At 41.1% G+C, this 19853-nt stretch overlaps 2 protein-coding genes across 4 annotated transcripts; one reads left to right on the forward strand and one right to left on the reverse strand.

The window, feature by feature from the left end:
• Window positions 1-167: 167 nt before the first annotated feature.
• On the forward strand, window positions 168-9521 carry TTI2 (TELO2 interacting protein 2). Of its 3 annotated transcripts, XR_004805624.2 has the most exons (9): window positions 169-315; window positions 464-1229; window positions 2540-2726; window positions 3218-3310; window positions 4778-4965; window positions 5046-5189; window positions 5771-5933; window positions 6803-6966; window positions 8556-9521. XR_004805624.2 is itself a non-coding variant. In XM_025424742.3 (7 exons), the coding sequence occupies exons 1-7, from the start codon at window positions 583-585 to the stop codon at window positions 6905-6907; spliced, it is 1527 nt and encodes a 508-aa protein (XP_025280527.3). In that variant the 5' UTR covers window positions 168-582; the 3' UTR covers window positions 6908-9521. The 3 variants fall into 3 exon arrangements, 1 of the variants encoding a protein (XP_025280527.3); XR_007402839.1 differs by having other exon boundaries at window positions 169-1229; XM_025424742.3 differs by having other exon boundaries at window positions 168-1229; window positions 6803-9521.
• Window positions 6256-19228, reverse strand: MAK16 (MAK16 homolog). The gene is made up of 10 exons (XM_025425195.3): window positions 18928-19228; window positions 16630-16679; window positions 16428-16537; window positions 16258-16322; window positions 15733-15884; window positions 14910-14964; window positions 9539-9613; window positions 8530-8637; window positions 7753-7818; window positions 6256-7594 (listed from the first exon to the last, which is right to left on the reverse strand). The coding sequence occupies exons 1-10, from the start codon at window positions 18940-18942 to the stop codon at window positions 7400-7402; spliced, it is 891 nt and encodes a 296-aa protein (XP_025280980.1). The 5' UTR covers window positions 18943-19228; the 3' UTR covers window positions 6256-7399.
• Window positions 19229-19853: the final 625 nt, after the last annotated feature.

Consider the following 19853-nt stretch of genomic DNA (forward strand, 5'->3'; position numbering starts at 1 on the left):
AGATATAGAACTAGCGAGAGGATGCGTCTATGCAAATTTTTCTCCCAGACTCCACCTTTCTTGGAGGGGAACCTGGATCTCCGTTGCTTTACGACAGCGGGTCGTGAAATGACGAAGTGTTGCCTGGGCACTGGCGGAAGCTAGCCTGGTGCCTTGCGGCGGCGAGGCGAGCTGGGTCCGGATCCTGATGCGTACGCGGTGCGGGCGGGTTGTGAGGCGCCCGTGGAGGTGTTTGCGTCTCGCCTTAGGGCTTTATTTCTTAGACCTTTAGGGTTGTTTCGTTTCGTTCTGTTTTTAATCTTCAGAAAGGCAAGGGTAAGTCATCTACCGTTGGGAGTCTGAGAGGCTCCGTTCCCTTCCTTCCCTGCATCTTTTCCTTTGCACGGACTGGCCTCTTGTGCAGGTTAGCCTCGCGACCCCGCGCCCGCCCGCCGACGTCTTGCCGTCTTACTTGGTTTTCTAGGTGTTCCTCGGGAGAATTCCAGCCTCCGGGTGGGTGATCTTTGTTGTCGGGCGGGCCGCACCAGCCTCCCATCTCGGCTCCCCGGAGGAGGCCAGCTCGTCGCTGCCGCGGGCTGAGCCATGGAGCCCGAGAGCCCGCGGGAACCGCCCCCGCAGGAAGGCTCCTGCCCGCCGGGAGAGCGGCCTCCCTCCGCCCTCGGGCAGTCCTTGTCTCAGATCGTGCACCGTCTCACCAGCCAGGAGCCGCGACGCGGCAAGGCCAGGAGTGCGGCGCTTGAGGACCTGAGCGCCCTGATAGAAGCCACAGAGTGTGACGAGCTATTGGAGGGGGGCGGCACGTGGCGCCGCGGAATGCCCGAGGTGCTGGGGCAGGTGGCAAGAGCCCTGGAGAAGTATGCAGCCCCGCCCAGGGAGCAGGAGGGCAGACGTCGTGCGGACTGCGAGGTGGCCGAGAAAGCGGCCGCGGTTGGGCTACTATTCCTTAAACTACTGGGGAGAATGGAGGCGGCCAAGTCTTCGTTGGTTGGCCCTACGTGGACTGCAGGCCTGCGTCACTCGGCCGCACCCATCTATGTTTTCGCGCTCACACACAGTCTGGAGCACCCGTGGACCAGCCCGAGGTCCCGTGAGGTTGCTGGAGAGGTGCTCTCCGTACTCCTTCGGGTTACTCCGTGTGCGTCCGTGGCAGGGTTTCTGCACGGAGAACATGAAGACGAGAAAGGGAGATTTACGGCAGTAATGGAGCTTCTCAAACGCGATTTGAATAAGTGAGTATTCTTGCCAAAGGACCACGACCTCTGGGCTTCAGCCTAACATCTTAGAATGTTTAGGGCTCGGAGGACCTGAGTTCCTCCAACGATAAGGTAAAGGGTGGTGTGATATTAGCAGATCTCTTAACGCCCGGGAGGGTTGTGATTTGCTATAAATGGCATTATTAGATTTTGGCGAATTCGACATTAGAGCCCAGGCCTTCAGGCCCCCACTTCCTAGCGCTCTTTCTAGCCCTCCGGAGTTCTGTCCCATGTCTTTACACTCAAGTTTCTTAAGTTAGGTGACGATGGGGATTTGGAGAGGATTTAAACGTAGGGTTTGATTTTAAACTTAGGGATCCTGAAACTCATCACTTAGGTGTTAGATACGGTCGATTAGATCTGGAAGCCAGTTTGGGATGAAAGAAAGCCCTTTAGATTGCTCTCAGCTAAAGTGTTCTTTGTGAGTTCCACTTGATACTTTGTATATTTGTAACAGGAGATGAGGAGAGAAAAATGTACACAACTGTCACTTTACCAGGAGCCTGGAGTTTTGAGGTGACCTGGCACTTCATTTTATTGCTTCTGAGTCGGACCATGTCAGAGAGCCTCTTTGAACCTGTTTCTTTTTTTTTATTTTGTAATGAAAAGATATTATCTCCTCTTATACAGTTATTCTGAAGGTTGAGTAAAGTGTAATGAAAAACCCTCTTAATAAGCTGTAAATTGCTTTTCTTCAGATATTGATTCACTTGCTCCCCCCCTTTTTAAAAAAAGATTTTATTTATCTATTCTTGAGAGACAGAGATGCAGGCAGAGGGAGAAGCAGGCTCCATGCAGGGAGCCCAACGTGGGACTCCATCCCAGGTCTCCAGGATCAGGCCCTGTGCTGAAGGCGGCACTAAACCGCCGGGCCACCGGGGCTGCCCCACTTGCTCCCTTGTTATAGTGACTAGTACTGAAGGCATTTCCTTTACTCCCCTCTCCCTTCTTAACAAATCTTCGCTGTAACCACCCACCCCATCACCGCAGATTCTTTACAAGCTCGGATTGTAAACAGCTCCTTCTCACTAGATAAGCTTTAGGCCCAGAGCCCTGGGTGATTGTTCAATGTACTTAGTGTCAGGTTACTTTTTGTTTGTTTGTTTTTGTTCTTTTGGTGCAAGTTCTGTAAGTTATTTTGATCTAAATCTTAAACTGTATAATATCAAGAATTTTGTGTGCTATATTCTTTACAAGGACAAGAAAATATTCTTTCACTTGAAGAGGTTGATTTGCTTTGCTAGTTAACATGTCACTACTTAATGTGGTTTCACATTTCCATTTAGGGAATCCTGGAAGAATAACCCTGCCACCAAACATGTTTTTTCATGGAGTCTACAACAGGTCACCCGACCCTGGCTTAGCCAACATCTGGAAACGGTACTTCCCCCATCACTGCTCATCTCAGATGACTATCAAACCGAGAACAAAATCCTGGGTGTACGCTGCCTCCATCACATTGTGCTTAATGTGGTAAGCAACCTCTCATCTGTGTTGATGGAACAGATTGAGTCACCAGCATAACACTATTTTAGTGTTGCCTTTTTATACCTCTTATTAGCTTCCTGTTACGCTGTTATGTGACAAAAATCACTTATGTATATTTTTTTCTTTATATTTTCCTTCTGCCAACCTAGTAGATTGTACCTCTTAAGTAACGTATGTAGGACACCTGGGCCATTATCCTGCATGTCAAACTGAATAATCAGACCTTGATTAACAGTTGATTTTCAAGGAGCAAAAAAAATCAGAAACTGAAAAGGATTATGCTCAGTGTGCAAGCTATTATATTACTCAAGGAAACTTTTTTTTTAAAACTGTGTATAATGGAGCTTTAAAAATACACATAGAAGTAGAGAGGGGCATAATGAATCTTATGGTATAATTGTGTATCCATAGTTTCAAAAATTATCAACAATTTGGCAACCTTGGGAAACTTAATTGGGTAATTTTTCTGCTTGCAGCCAGCTGCTGATTTGCTCCAGTATAACAGAGCCCAGGTCGTATATCATGCCCTTTTCAACCACCTGTACACACCAGAGTACAACCTCATTCAGGTAATTTTAAGTTTTGTTTATAACTGCGAATCTAAGTTCTCAAACTTGAGTAGAAGGTGGTATTATGTGAATAAGGATAGTTGAGACACATTTTCCTCTCTTGGAAAGTGAGGGTGATGACCAAGTCATTGCCAACTTGAAAATAAAGTAGCAAATGACTAGTGAAAATGTCTTAATACTAAGCGGGCATTCACATTTCTGAGTCTCCACAGTAAAGCTAGTGTTTGGTCTTCATCTAGGCCAGTTCTCTATCACTTGAGAAAAGCGTTGTCTGAAAAGTTCTATTTTTTTTAAAATTTTTAAAATTTATTTATTATAGTCACACAGAGAGAGAGAGGGGCAGAGACATAGGCAGAGGGAGAAGCAGGCTCCATGCACCGGGAGCCCGACGTGGGACTCGATCCCGGGTCTCCAGGATCGCGCCCTGGGCCAAAGGCAGGCGCCAAACCGCTGCGCCACCCAGGGATCCCTGAAAAGTTCTATTTTTATGAAATGTCCTTCTCTGTTGCTTTGTATCAACACACTCTTGAAACTCCTTTTATGTTGGATATTACAGTGCTTTCACCCGAGAGATACTGAATACCTACTGTCTGAGGAACCATGTGGGTTCCAAGAGTGAATGGATCAGACAGGGTTTCTGGCTTTAAGAAACCCTTTAGGAAGACATGTAAATAAATGAGTATTTGGGGCACCTGGGTGGCTCAGTTGGCTGACTGCCTTTGGCTCAAGTCATGATCCCGGGGTCCTGGAATCCAGGCCTGTCTCAGGCTCAGGCTCCCTGCTCGGTGGGTAGTCTGCTTCTCCCTCTCCCCCAGTCCCTCCCTCTCCCCTTGTGCTCTCTGGTGCGTGCTCTCTCAAATAAATAATTAAAAATAAATGGACTCAACTTAAAAAAAATAAATGAGTATTTCTACATGTCTACAGCACAGTGTGAAATATCTATTAAGAGGTTTGTGTAGAGTGCAGTGGGTGTCCAGCAAAAGGTGGCTAACCAATTTGGTGGTGGTGGGATGGTTTTAGGAGAATTTGGGAAGGAGGTGATCTTGGAAGGATGAACAGTTCTTTAGTAACAGAAAGAACATTCTGAAGACAGAAGAAACAAGTTATATAAAATCAGAGGTAGAAATAACCTTTTTTATGCCTGTCTTCCCTTCTTCTCTCCCCCCTGCCACATTTCTTTTATCAATTTAGGTATTAAGCTGAGAATCCAGGTACTGACAGCCAAAAAGTTTAGGACTCTTTAGATGATGGCTTTAAAACAAAACTAAGAGAAAAAGCAAAGATCCCAGGAGAGCTAGAAGGGAGTGCCTAGACATTGAAACCTCACAGAAGGTGGTCAAACTGGACACAAAGACCATCTCAGACTCTATGGAGGAGTTTTATTGTGAGAACATGTATATAAAGTTGCTAGCCCAATCAGTGAGTGTGAATGCAAATGAACAGGTCTTTTTTATTACTACCTCCCAGGCTGTGCTCCTGTGTCTGCTGGATTTATTCCCCATCCTGGAGAAAGCCCTGCAATGGAAGGGAGGTGCAGCTCGGCCCACCACACACTGTGATGAGGTGCTGCAGTTGATTCTGACCCACATGGAGCCAGAGCACCGCCTTCTCCTACGCAGGACCTATGCCCGAACCCTCCCGGCGTTTGTGAAGAGGTGAGTACCTGGGCCACTGGTCTGGCCTGGCCTACTCTTCAGGTTCATCTCCTCGATGCACATTTCTCTTTGCTTTTTAGGTTGGGGATTCTAACTGTCCGGCACTTAAAGAGACTGGAGCGAATCATCATTGGTTATCTGGAGGTTTATGATGGACCCGAGGAAGAGGCTAGATTGAAGATACTGGAAACCCTAAAACTTCTCATGCAATATGCATGGCCCAGGTAAAACTGCCAAGCAGGCAGGTATGCCCAGAACAATTTTTATCAAGATAAAAACTTTCAGAAAGGCTAATAAGTTGAAGTTAATAGGCTGGGCTTAACTGATGGTAAGCTAGGATCTGGAACTAAATGACAGAAAATTCTAATTGACAGTGAGGTCCCAGAACCCAAGCTTATTTCTCTCTTTAACTTTTAGGCCTAAGACTGTAACAGTTAAGGGACTGTGGACCATTTCCTCTTCTCTGGCCCAAAGTATAAGTCCCTGGTAAGGGGAGATTCTACTTCTCCCTTTCCAGGAGGGATTATTTCCTTACAATAGAACCACACTTCTGGAGGGGAGTAGGGTATTCCTAGGCAGGCCAGAGTGTTCACGGGTACACACTGTGCTGCAGAAAACAGGGTCTCGAAGTGACTAAATCTGGTGTCTGGTGTCTAGTTCTGCTTCTGGCTCCCTGGTTGTTGAGTCATTTCCCTCAGTTCCTTCATTTAGGAAGGGAGGGCTTTACAACTTTGATGGCCTTTTGAAATCTTTGTTAATATCCTGATTTAGATAGAGTATGAACATAACTTTTTCTTGATTCCAGAGTTCCCTGTAGACTTGTGGTCTTATTGAAGGCGCTCCTGAAACTGATATGTGATGTAGCAAGGGATCCAAACCTTACACCTGAGCCTGTAAAGAGCGCCTTACTAGAGGAGGCCACCGAGTGCCTGATTCTCCTGAACCACTGTTCTCAAGGACAGGTGAAGGTGAGTCTGCAACCTGGGTCTTGAGCAGTTCCTCTGACTACAGTTCACATGCCTCACCTACTCTGTGGGAAAAAACACAGGGTTCAGGGCTCCACTTTGGAGACCGCTAGCCCCCAATAAAGGGTGATTAACATCTCATTCTTCTTTTAAAGCTACTCAGCACTATTTAGACCAAAAAGCAAGAGGATCAGGAGAGGTCTCTGGGGTGAGGGTAGAAAATGGGCAAAAGATTGAGTTTATTAAAAAAGTCTGTTTCAGTCTCTGAATTTTTTTTAAATGATGAAATAATGAACTACAAGCCACCAAAAAATAACAACACAGGTAGAGTGATTCAGATCCCAGAAGTGTTTCCAGTTTTTCTGGGCAACTATATTTTTACATACTCTTACTTATTCACATGGAGATTTTTCCTTTAGTTTCATATTCCACAAAGTTAACTTCTCAAAACCAGAGCATATCATAGCTATATGTGTGTATTTATAGACATTTAATAAACCACTGCCTCATTTCTCTTTAGAAATTTTCAATTTAAAGTTAAAAAACAGCATAAAAATATTTAGAAATAGTTTGGTTTTTTTTTATCAGTTTATTCAAATTACTTCGTGTTGGCTCTTTCATCTCAGGCAGTTTTCACGAGCTGGATCCAATCTGATTTGCATTGGCTGGTATTAACGGGCTTCTTACCAGCCATCTTCACCAGCCAGCAGGACATTTCCATGCACACCGACACAGTACACCTGTTCCACAGACTGCTCTCTAATCTCATTTTTTTTTTCTTTTGAGTGTGGTACCAAGAAAGAAATACCAAAGTAAAAGAAAAAGTATCAATTAAAAATAAAACCCAAAGTCTATTTGGTTTCATGTTTCAGGATCTCCTGGTTAAAATTCTCCAAAGCTGTGAAGACAGCAAGGTGGTGAACTGTATCCGAAAAGTGCAGCAGGTTTCTGAAGGCACATCCTACAATGGAACCTAAAACTGGAAGGCTTTTTCTTCTTGTTCCTACTGTGTAAATGGAATTATTTAAGAAAAAAGGTATTTTCACACTAAACATTGTAGCTTAGACCTTTTTGTTTTAGTCCCTTCCATAGAAGTAGGGAAAGGGGAACAAGGCAAAAAAATGAAGATATTTCTAAATAAAGTTGGGGGGGGGAGGATGCCAAGGAAACGGGTGGATAGCATTTAAAACTTAGAAATATTTACACCCACAAATTCATCTGTTAAGCTTCTTGGGCTCAAGCTGTTACTTCAAAGCATATGCCAACGCTATAAAAATACTGTGTTCACAACTCAAGGCCTCCTCCGCTCCCTCCCAGATTTCTTGCCCCACAGAAGTAGCATAAATATTAAAAACACAAATATTGTGTTGAATACCATATGAAAGAGCAAAAACTGGAGGTGTTTACATGTTCATGGTACAAGAAAGAGGATGATGAAAATGTTCAGTCCTGCTTATAAATGTCTCAAGTCACATAGTTTTGGCCTTGGCCACAGGCTCTGTCTCCTGCTCATACTCTATCTCTACATAGGCTCGTTTTCTCTGCAAGTGTCCTTTCAAGGGTGTTTTGCCTTTATGTTTTGCATTAAGGACCTTTTCTTCTTCCTCACTGGAGGATTTATCATCCTGATCTTCGTCACTGCTGGCATCCAATTTATCCATATCCTGATAATGGGGATGGAAAAAAAAGAAAATTCTAGATTCATCCTCAAACTCCTCTCATTGTCTTCTCAATTTAGAACCAGAGAATTTATCTGGCTCTGTATTCAGAAACCTTCTTTTTCCTGAAGGCCAAGGACAATTTTTCTGCCCATTAATCTCACCTCAAAATCACTTATGTCACTTTCATCCACCTCATCGTCTTCCACAAATTCTCTTTTTCCCACATCCTAAAATAAAAATTGGTACGTTCAAAATACAGAATGAAAATTCAGCTTATGCTTCTTGATGAGTAAGTGTATAAATAACAGATTCATAGTCTACTTACTAGGCTCAACCAAAATCTACTTATTTCTAAGTTTTAATACTTCTACATTAAAAACATTTTAGGGTTATCAATTTCTTTTAATGAGGTAAAACATCCTTATTATAGGGCTTTACAAACAATTCTGTACATTTAATTAAACCTATTAATTTCAAATACTGAAAAGGGTTACTACTAGGAAAAAGTACCATCTGTATGCCTATGTGAGCATACCATGTGATTAAGCAACTACCTGCTAAATCTGATCTTTTCCTAAAAAATACTATAACTCAAGTACCTCCCCTGTATTAATAGTGAAATGAAATCCTGTATAAATTTCAGTAAGTTCCTTAAAAAAAAAAAAAAAAAAAAAAGAATTTCAGTAAGTTCCTTTAGCTGATGAAGATTCTTCATTTGTCTCCTTGCAAGAAAAATTTCAGAATCCCAGTAAATACGATTAAATTGTCAGTGTGTAAACAGCTTATTGGCTGAACAGAGCTAACCTCATGATAAAGAAAAACGACCAAAGAATTTTTGGTTAGGGGAATGAAATGATATTGTCTCCCAAGTTCATGTAAAGAGATCTAGTTTTACAAGACTACTGTTTGATGAAGCAAAACAAACAAACAAGGCTTACTTCTTCATCTTCATCTTTTTCCTCAGAATCTGAAGAGTCACTCTCTGCCTCCTGCTGTTCCAGGGCTTTATCAAAGGCATGAATGGGGAAGTTGTAGATGTCGCCATACTGAAGAACACAGATACACACCAGCTTTAATGACCTCTCAATCGTACGTGTGAAATCCACTGTCCAATAAGCATATTATTTTTTCCCCAGTGATTAAATGAGAGTACTTGATTTGATAAGTAGTAGTATTTCTGTATTAATATCAAGCCTAGAGCTGACACTATCTTAAAAGCCCATTTTAAATAACCACTGGTTAAAATCAAGTAGCTTCCATGAAGAGTCACTTGAAACTTAGTTTATAAAACCCATGGCTTGGAACAAATGTAAATTCGCTGACAGAAAGAAGTAATAAGGAAAGTTTTATTCATTTTTGTCTTGTAAATGACATTAATTTCTATTTTTTTTAAAAGATTTTATTTATTCATGAGACACAGAGGCAGAGACAGGCAGAGGGAGAAGCAGGCTCCATGTAGGGAACCCAACATGGGACTCGATCCTGGGTCTCCAGGATCATACCCTGGGCTGAAGGTGGCGCTAAACCGCTGAGCCACCCAGGCTGCCCAACATTAGTTTTTAAAGTGAATTAAAATCCCATTTTAAAAAGTCTTAGGAAAAAAAAAAAAAAGTCTTAGAAGATTAGGGTGCAGGAGGATCAAAACTGCATGCCTTTTATACAGAGATCTGGAACTGTTGTACTGGGGACACAAGTTGGCAATATGGTGCAAAGGGAAAGGTCTCTTACACTAAATGGAGCATCAAGGGTGACCAGAGCACTTTATAGGTTTGTGTCAATGAACTAAAGTGGGGAAGCCAGAGCCTGTATATGTTTTATTTCAGGAACAAAAATCAAAGTAAAGATCTTTCCAGCATTTTTGAAAATAAAACACATTTCCCACTAGTTCCTAGCATATTACTGATCTAAAAAATAAAGTTTACATCCCAAAGTTCTTAGCTTTCTTACCGTATCTTGTTTCAATCTCTCCAGCAATTCCTTTTCAATAGCATTATCCAGCTGTGCAGCTATTAATGCCTTTTCCTGTAACGAAAAATTTGAGTAAACCCATTTATTTCATATTGATACTCATTTTTCAGCCTAGAAGAAACCGTGAGGTTTTTATTTTAAAAAACTACTTTCCCCCTACTCTTGCTATCACTAGAACTTGTGCCTCTCCAGCCAGATATATTTCTGCTTTCTCTCCCAAACCTTGAGAACCTTTTAATTTTTAAAAACTCCAATTGTTTTATAAATAGCATTCTAAATGAAGTTCTAACAAAGCCTTTCATAGATGCACAAAGCATGTAGCTCTACATACATTTAAGTGTCTTAGAAAATGAGCAATTCTGAACTAGATTTTAAAAGCTGAGAAAGGAAAATAGAGACCTTTACTCATACTTCTTCTAAAACCGTGTTAGATTCCATGTGACGGAAAAATAGATTAAAAATTTCTTCCTCCAGTGATCACATCCAAAATGATATATGGAATCAACCTGGACCACCCAAAACCAAAACATAAGAATCTAATCTAAATCTACTTTCTAGCCCAAGACTGCATTCATTTAATAGTGAAGATCATAAAAGATTCTAAAGTCTTACATACTGAAAGTTTGAATAACAGTGTACAAGATAAATCACAGGGAGACTGGGGACACATGATCAGTTAAAAGGCTATCATGCTGTTTTGCACTGTTCTCTAAATTAGGTGCTTGCACCTCAAGGGCAATCCACTGAGATGCAGGCAGAAAATAGTGAAAATTGTTATATATTTCTTCTTTAAAAATTAAATGTTATATTTGAAAAATACTACACAGAGTCTGTAAGTGTGGATCTCACTACTTTATTCAGATGATTACAGCATTTGGCAGTTAATGTTTGCTTAAGTGGATTTATAGAGGCTACTGAATAGTTTGCAATACCATAGGAATGGTTATAAAAGTATGCTATTTAGTGGTTTAGTACTTAAAAAGAGTTGTACGACTTAAAGAATCATGCATTTTTCACAAGAAAAATGTTCCAAATTTTCCAAGATGACAAAGGACTGTCAGTAGTATGTAACAACACAAGTTTAAAAAAATACTCCATTCTTTCAAGAGAAAAGTATTTTAAGAGTTTACAATGTTTTTTGAAAAAAAATTTATTCTGTGAATAGAATGTCTTAAAAAGAAAAGTGTGATTACACCTAAAAAGTAACATTGTGAAAACATGCGTCTCCCGTAAAAGCAGCAATCAGACACTCAAAATATTCTGGAACCACAATTTTCCAACCCATTTAAAGATCTTCCAAATCTACATTTTTCAGAAGGCTTCAAATTTATTTGCTAAAAGCAGAAAAACTTAATTTCCTCTGAAAGGCTTGTAAGACCACCTGTTTAGCTATCAGGGAAAAAGCATACTCACTACCTGTATCTGAATAAAAACCTCTGCATAACTGCTGATGAAGGATGAAAAATGAAGAGCCACTACTTAATGCAAACAATCAACAATGTACTTCTTCATGTATCTCTGAGGAATCTATCAGTTATGAGAGCAGTCAAAAAGAATTCCTTCTCAGCAAAGACCTAGACCTTCGTTTCATCAATAATAGATATGTCAGTTATAATACACCTATTAGTGCAAGTACACATGAATAGTAAGTAACATAAAAAATATGCTGGGCAGTATATGTTCAAAAATTCCTTTGGTGAGTAAGGGATCACAACAGTTTGTGGAGACCAATGCTGTAATAGATTTGAAGTCTGGAACTCTATGTGATTAATAGGAACAAAGGCACTAAATTATTAAAGCTACTTCTTGATAGGACATGACAAATGATCAGGGAAATGTATGTTGGCAGAAGGGAAGTATGCACAACAGACACCTAGAATAAATGCAAATCCGAACTTGTAGGAAAGCTAATTCCAGGGTCTTGAAAAGCAAAAGAAAAGTCAACTTGAATGAGGTACCAGTGAGATGGACAGGCAGACAGCTCTATTGACAAAGGCTGGAGTTTTCCAACTAGATTTTCCATGGTATTCCCAACACTACTGATTAATCTGGTAACAAAGCTGCCCAGTTTACTTCAAAGAAACAACCCCAATCAATTCCTTATAAGCAATTTTAAAATCAAAAAAACTCAATTTACTGGCCTAATGTGACCTGAAATAACATAAGGCTACTTAAAAAGCTTTTGAAATTCCATGTAGTCTGAACCTTCTTATATTTCACTAGAGAGCTACTAGTGTATCTGATTAGAATGCTCAAACCCTGAGGACCCAAATAAAATTACTAATGAAAGAGGAGAAATAACAACCAACACCACAGAAATACAAACAATGTAACAGAATATTATGAAAATCTATATGCCAACATTTGGACAACTTAGTTCAAATGGATACATTTCTAGAAACATATAACCTACCAAAACTAAAGCAGGAGAAAACAAAATTTGAATAGACCAATAGCCAGCAATGAAATTGAATGAGTAATCAAAATGCTCCCCAAAAACAAAAGTCCAAGAACTTCCACGGCTTCCAAGGCTTCATAGGCTTGTTCTACCAAACATTTAAAGGTTAATACCCATTCTTCTCAAACTATTCCAAAAACACAAGAGGAAGGAAAATTTCCAAATTCATTCTATGAGGTCAGTATTACCTTAATACCAAAACCAGATATAGACACTACAAAAAAAGAGAACTAGAGGCCAATCTCATGAATATAGATGTAAAAATCCTCAACAAAGTATCAGCAAACTGAATCTAACTATATTTAAAAAAATTACATACCATGATCAAGTGGGATTTATTCTGAGCACGCAAGGGTAGAGTAGTTCAATACTGACAAAACAACATGATACATCACATCATTCAGAGAAAGGATAAAGACCATATAATTATTTCAATACATACAGAATAAGAATTTGACAAAGTACAACATCCATTCTTGATAAGAAACCTTCTGCAAAGTAGGTCTAGAGGGAACATACCTCAACATATATGAAAAACCTACAGCAAACATCTTCCTCAATGGGGAAAACCTGAGGGTTTTCCCCCTAAGATCAGGAACAAGGCAAGGATGTCCACACCACTTTCATTCAACATAGTACTGGAAGTCCTAGTCACAGCAATTAGACAACACAAAGAAATGAAAGACATCCAATGGGTAAGGAAGAAGCAAAATTCTTACTCTATGCAGATGACATGATAATATATATAGAAAACCCTAAAGACTCCACCAGAAAACTGCTAGAATTGATAAATGGATTCAGAAAAGTTGCAAAATCAATGTGCAGAAACCTGCTTCATTCGTAAATAATTAAGCAGCAGAAAGTGAAATAAAACAATCCCATTTTCAACTGCATCAAAAACAAAATATCAAGGATAAACTTAACCAAAGAGGTGAAAGACCTGAATTCTGTAAACTACAAAACAGTGATGAAAGAAATTCAAGATGATTCAAAAAAGTGGAAAGACATTCCATGCTCATGGAAGAGCAAATACTGTTAAAATGCCCATAGTTCCCAAAGCAAGCTACACATTAAATGCAATCTCTATCAAAATACCAAGAGCATTTTTCATAGAACTAGAACAAACAATCCTAAAATCTGTAGGGAACCACAAATGACCTCGAGTAGGTAAAACAATCTTGAAAAAGAAAAACAAAACTGGAGGTATCCTGATTTCAAGTTCTACTACTAAGCGGTAGTAATTAAAACAGTATAGTACTAGCATAAAAATAGGTATAAATCAATGGAATAGAACAGAAAACCTAGAAATAAATTCACAATTACATGGTCAATTAATCTTTGACAAGGGAGGAATGAATATACAATGGGAAAAAGCCCAATAAATAATGTTGAGAAAACTGGACAGCCACTGGCAAAAGAATGAAATTGGACTTTCTTTCACCAAACACAAAAATAAATGCAAAATGGATTAAAGACCTAAATATGAGACCCCAAACCATAAAAATCCTTGAAGAGAACACAGGCAGTAATCTGACACTGCCCATAGCAACATTTTTCTAGCTATGTCTCCTGAGGCAATGGAAATAAAAACAAACTACTGAGACTATAACAAAAAAGAAAGTTTCTGTACAACAAAGGAAACAACTGACAAAACTAAAAGGCAACATACAAAATGGGAGAAAGTATTTGCAAATGATATATCTGATAAAGGATTATTATCTAAGAACTGATATAACTCAACTCCCAAAACACAAATAATCCAATGTAAAAATGGGGAGAAGGCATGAACAGACATTTCTTCAAAGAAGACATCTAGATGCCACAAGACACATGAAAAGATGCTCAAAATCACTCATCATCAGGGAAATATAAATCAAAACTACAATGAGGTATCACTTCATACCTGTCAGAATGGCTAAAATCAGTAACAGACGAAAACAAACGTGGGTGAGAATGTGAAACAAATGAAACCCTCTTGCATTGTTGGTGACAATGCAAACTGGTGCAGCCACTTCAGAAAACAGTATGAAGATGCCTCAGAAAGTTAAAAATAGAACTACCCTAACTACCCTAAGAGCCAGGCATTGCACTATTGGCTATTTACCCAAAAAAATAACAAAACACTAATCAAAAGTATACACGCACCCCTCTGTTTATTGCAGCATTATTTACAATAGCCAAAATATGTCCATTGATTGATAAATGGATACAGAAGTGGTGTGTGTGTGTGTGTATATATATTTATATATATATATAATTATTCAGCCATTAAAAAAACAAAAACAAAAACACGAAATCTTGCCATTTGCAAGGACATGGATAGAGCTAGAATGTAACCTGCTATGTGAAGTAAGTCAGAGAAAGACAAATACCATAGGATTTCACTCATATGTGGAATTTAAGAAACAAAGAACAGAAAAAAAAAATACAAATCAGGAAACAAACTCTTAACTATAGAAAACTGTTACCAGAGTGGTGCTTAGTGGGGAGACGGGAAATAGAGGATGGGAATTAGAGTTTTTACCGTGGGGTACAAAAAAAAAAGGATGCTCAAACCCTCCTGAATGTAGTATGCAACGTATAAGATCGGCAACAAACCGAAGTTCTGACTTCTGAAACATTTAACATCAAGAATTTCAGACAAGGGATTTCTCTGTTCTCCATTATATACATGCCCAAGAACCCTTATTTTAATCTGCTCTGAAAGTCATAATCTTAAAAAAGAGTATCTGATATCTTATACAACTAATACTACTATGCATTAGGGAACCATTACTCAAGGCCCCAACAGTTCATAGACAATGGTGACTGACTCTTTCTCATGATCCTTACCTACACAACCCCAACCTCAATGGAAATACAAAAGCTATGAGTCCCAGAATGGTAAGTTACCTCTCTTCTTTTCTCCCTCCGCTCCACCTTCTTACTCAAGGGAACAAGTTTCCTCCTATGGAAAATAAGAATTATCAGAAAACCCAACTGCACATTCTGTGTGTTCCTTTTAAAAAAAAAAATGAGAAGAAAGAAGGATTGGAGTTGATTTTGCAGGGCTTAGCTCAATATAGCCAAGACTATATACTTGACCATTTCCTAGGTATTTAATGCTACAAAAAGTCAGACATTTTTACACATATTTTAATGTGTATTTTACTTTTTGTTTTCTTAAGGCATTCTGAGACTTCTGAGGGCATTCACTATGCTAAGATTAATGCTTCAGATAACAAAGAAAAGGAATTTTCTGTAGAAGACTGCCATCTTTAGCTTTCTTTGCAGGTCCCAATGAAAAAGTATTAGGACCCATCACTCCTTAGGAAGGTATTCAATTAATTTTGTGGATTTCATAACATTTTTAAAAATTAGTTTTCAGTGAACCCAGAGTAAAGTTCTTAAATTTTATTTATTCACATTTTTAAGGTCATTGTCAATACCCTAATTTTAGGATTCTGTCAGGGAGAAAATTTCCTGAAGCTGCTTTTTAGACAGGGAGGAGATCATCAAGTTCTGCTCTACTGCTTTTTTAAGTCCTGGAACATCAAAGGGCACAATTTTAACCAGAGGTAAACTTTCTTCTTGTCAGCATCTCATAAAAGGTTACCCAATATTGGATTTAATAAGAAGCATTACTAAAGGTTTCATAATCTCTCATCTTCCTAATGTGACCCAAGGAAAAAAACTTAAGAAAATAAATATAATAAATGAATGATCGCTTACTTACTGTCGCTTTAGTGTAAGTTTTCTAATTCGAATTAGGTACTGGGTGATCTTGGTGAATCTTTGCTTACACTTGTGTCGAATGAAACGGGGCCAGTAAATTAGATTTTCATCTATTTGTTCCAGTGCTCTCTCATAGTTTTTATGAAGCCGGACCTATCAAACAGAAAAAGAAAGCTTAAAGAGTAAGGGTAAATGACCGGGTCTCCACTCCTATGATACCCATATGCCCTAACGAGGTTGGCTTCAAAACTTTAATACAGGGGCACCTGTGTTGCTCAGTAGGTGAAGCATTTGACTCTTGATTTTGGCCCAAGTCATGATCTCAGGGTCCTGGGATCGAGCCCTGTGTCAGGCTCTGTGCTCAGTGAGGAGTCTGCTTCTCCCTCTGCCTCCCACCTTGTTCTCTCTCTCACAAACAAGTAAACCTTAATTAAAAGTTTACTCCAGCTATGGTCAAAGAAAAGAGAAAAATATGGGCATTTTGCTACTGATTAAGGTCATTGTGATTTTATGTCCTAAGTCTTACCCGTTCCCAGAGACGCCTAGGAAAAGCTGCTCGCTCTATAACCTTCATATACAAGTAGCACTGTCCTGCAAGATAAAGTAAATACCATTAATATTATTTACAGAGAGACTAAAGAACGTCCTTTTAAAGCTGTTGACTAGTTCTCATGGAAGTTAAAACTAAGGAGTCACCTTTCTCCTCTTTGATAGTGGCATACTGACTGTTTGCCAGGGGACAAGACGACCGGTTACATAGTCCAGTCAGGCTGTATTCATTTCTGCAAAAACTTTGAGTCTTAGTTCTAGAACAGGAGGAAAAGAGCAAAAGTTGTAAGATGGGTTACCAGGAGGGCAACTGAAGGAATCTTTGCCCACCTTGCAAATCTAGACTCACCTTATTTTGAAAGAACAAAACTGCTTATTTCCTAATGTATCCCAGATAACCTGCAAGACAAAGTAAAATCCATTTCAATTGTTCTGACTCAACAGATGAGAGTATTAACTCAAGAAAACACCCTGGGCAATGCCCTGGTTACTGAAGAAGTCTCCTTGGGTCTTTGAAGAATGAGAAGAGGAAGAAATGCTTTGTAAAAGTCTCATTTTTCTTTTTATGCAGATTCTTGTAGAAAAAAATACAAATTGGCAATAATCATACCCCATTACCCACAGATTTACAATTTTGTAAATGTTTTCAATTTTCTTCTATGAACGTACATTCCACCAATCACTATGCCTATATTTTTAACAAAAATGAAATGTTATATATATTTTGTAACTTTCATTTATTACTTAATATGTTCATTATCCACTGTAAAAGGCTGCAGAGTACTAGATTGGGGATATAGATAGTATAACTTGGTCTCATCTGGGCAAAAAAAATAATCTACTGCTATCTTCTACTAACTAATGTGTTCCTTACTCTTTCAGCATTGATTGTAGATTTATATTAATACACTAACTCCCTAAGTCATGAGCAGAAGAGGCACTCAAGTGTTAGTTGAATAAAGGAAGGGATAGTCCTTAAACAGTTTTATCTACTTAGGGAGAAGGAAATGTAAACAAAGCAGCAGTCTAAGTGCCACAAAAGAAGTTTTAAGAGCTTTTGAGTGGGCTGCCCTGAGGAACTGGGAAAGGCTTTAAAGAAGTCAAAGCCTAAAACGTAAATAAAGGTAAACACATAAAATAACATTTTGGGAATTTTATAGTATGTGTGTTTGGTGGGGGATGACAAGAAGGTTAAGAAGAAATGAAACTCGGACAATAGCTCATTCTGCCTTTAAGTAGGTGACTCCCAAATTGACAACTGGTCAAACTTCTCTCCTGGGCAGACTTGTATTTACAACCAACTGCCAACCTGAAATCTCTACCAGGATGTCAGAAAGGTGTCTCCCACATTAACATATCCATAGGAAGGTCTCGGTTCCACACCTCTCAACTTATCTCCACAAAGGAAACCACCAATGAACTATTCAAATCCAAAAACCCTTTGATTTTTCCCTTTCCCTCTTCATTGAGGGGATCATGTAGTCTTTTTGGTCACACAGAAAATACGGACCTCAGATCCACCCACTTCTTTTCTTCTCTGCCATCACTACGTTGGTGGAAACTACTTTCATCATACTCTAGTCTCCCCTGCTTTCATTCTTTCTCTCCTTCAAATAACTAGACAACTTTCCCCAAAATGTCAGAGGTCGTTTCCCATCAGCAGCCCTAGCAACACTCCTTAGAAGCCTCTACATGACCTTGTCCTGCAAGCAAACCCAACTTCATTACCTCTGTTCCCTCAATCCCTAAGGCTAACATCGGTATTCTTTAATATATTCCATCTCTCTTACGTCCAGATCTTTGCACTTCACTGTTCTTACTGCACGGATTCCCCCCCCCCCCCCCTTTTCTGCCCCAAAGCCCCTCAATGAGGGTTCATTCTCCTGTTTCAGATCTCAGCTCAAATATCTTCTATTCAGGGAAACCTTCAGCTGTGTCTGAAGTGGTCTCTAATCACTCCCTGCTTCACCAGCCTAGTTAGGTCCCTCTCTCACACAATCAGCACGCAGTACAACGGCTTTCGGTTCGGTCCCGTGTTTACCCACCGTCTGCCTTCTCCACTAGAGCGCTGCAGGAAAGCAGAGGTCTTCTGTCAGGCTTATTAAAAACTAATAAAAATCTCCAGTGATTACCACAGTACCTGGCACACCGTAAGCACTTTTGTATTTCTCATACACATAACTAAATAAATGAGGATCGAGGATGCTTCCGAAAATTATGACTTGGGCAGGCGGACAATGGAACAGATGTAAAGAAAGACCAAAAGCGGGAAAGGCAGATTTAAAGGCAACACACACGTGGAAGAAAGGGATCCTTACACCTGAGGTCTCAACGCGGCCGTACCCCCCCCCCCCCCGCCCCCAGCCGCCCGTCCCACGTCCAGGGACCCGAGAGGCCAAGCGCTCCCTGGCTGGGCAGCACGGCCGGGCCCAGACGACCCCGAGGGCCGAAGCGCCCGTGCTGCGGGCCCCCACCCCGCTCGGGCCGCCGGCGGGAGAGCCGGGCACACACGTGAGAGCCCCACGTTCGGAAAGCGGCGTCCCGGGCCTCGGATCTGGAGCCACACGAGGCTAACGCGCCAGCTCAGCATGTGGCTCCTGAGTCCTAAAGCAGGAGAACGCGGGTGGCAGGCACGCGGGAGACTCACATCATCGGACTGCATGGCGCCGGCGGCTCAGCGTGCGAAGCCCGGCCAGGTCTCCGCGGCAGCCATGCTCCTTCCGGAAAACCCCCTCCGGAAGCCGAGTCTCGCCTATCGCGAGAGTGCGCACGGGTCGGGCGTGCACAGCGCCCCGCGGTGGCGTGACTCACGCCTGCACCGCCGCCGGCCCCGCGCAGGAGTCGGCCGAGCCGTGGCGCGCGGAGGCCGAGGGCCGTGGGCGCGCCCTGCTCCAGAGCGCGGTCTATGTGCGCCCCTGCGGGGTGCCCTGGCCGCCGACCCCCGCCCCGGCCGGAGCGCGCCGTGGGGGGGGAGGGGGCAGCGCCGTCCCCGGCCGGAGCGCCGCCTAGCGGCAGGAGCTGCGCTGGGTCTACTCCGTGGCCCGCGCTCCGCAGCTGCTTCGCCAGGGAGACCCCCGCTCCCGCCCTCACTTCCCCTCGCTTAAACCCCGCCAACCGTTTGCTGTGGCATTGGGTCTTGACCTTTGAAATTCATGGATTTAGATAATAATAAAATACGAAAAAAATGGGAAGGCTAGCAGGTTTTCCCCAATTTTATTTTGAGGGGAAAAAGAAAACCTTTATTAGCTCACACTGTTTTTCTAAAGACCAGTTCGATGCCGAAAGAATAAAAAAAAGGCACACTCTCAGAATAACGGTGGGCACTTAATTTGCATATCACATTATAATAATTATATCATCAGTAATGTCATTTTGCTGCATGCAGGTGGAAACCACTCTGCTGGAGGTATGCCTGGGTGGCTCCCTCAGGCCTTGGCCTTGATTTGACTCAGGTTATTAGGGTCCCGGGATCCAGGCCCTACTTGGGCTCCTTGATCAGTGGAGAGTCTGCTTGAGGATTGCTCTTTTTCTCTCCCTCTGCCCCTCCCCTCTGCTGTCTCTCTCGAAAAAGAA

Source organism: Canis lupus, chromosome 16 (assembly GCF_003254725.2).
Source record: "Canis lupus dingo isolate Sandy chromosome 16, ASM325472v2, whole genome shotgun sequence".
Taxonomy (NCBI): domain Eukaryota; kingdom Metazoa; phylum Chordata; class Mammalia; order Carnivora; family Canidae; genus Canis; species Canis lupus.

What these genes read in the sequence shown, in the direction of transcription:
- MAK16 (XM_025425195.3), bottom strand. An exon ending in AAACTTACACTAAAGCGACA is followed by an intron (nt 14,965 to 15,732) that starts GTAAGTAAGCGA and finishes TATTTTCCATAG; the next exon opens with GAGGAAACTTGTTCCCTTGA. An exon ending in AGAGATTGAAACAAGATACG is followed by an intron (nt 8,638 to 9,538) that starts GTAAGAAAGCTA and finishes TGTGTTCTTCAG; the next exon opens with TATGGCGACATCTACAACTT.
- TTI2 (XM_025424742.3), top strand. Translation starts at nt 583, where the DNA reads ATGGAGCCCGAGAGCCCGCGGGAACCGCCCCCGCAGGAAGGCTCCTGC. An exon ending in ATCACATTGTGCTTAATGTG is followed by an intron (nt 2,727 to 3,217) that starts GTAAGCAACCTC and finishes TTCTGCTTGCAG; the next exon opens with CCAGCTGCTGATTTGCTCCA. An exon ending in ATGCAATATGCATGGCCCAG is followed by an intron (nt 5,190 to 5,770) that starts GTAAAACTGCCA and finishes TCTTGATTCCAG; the next exon opens with AGTTCCCTGTAGACTTGTGG.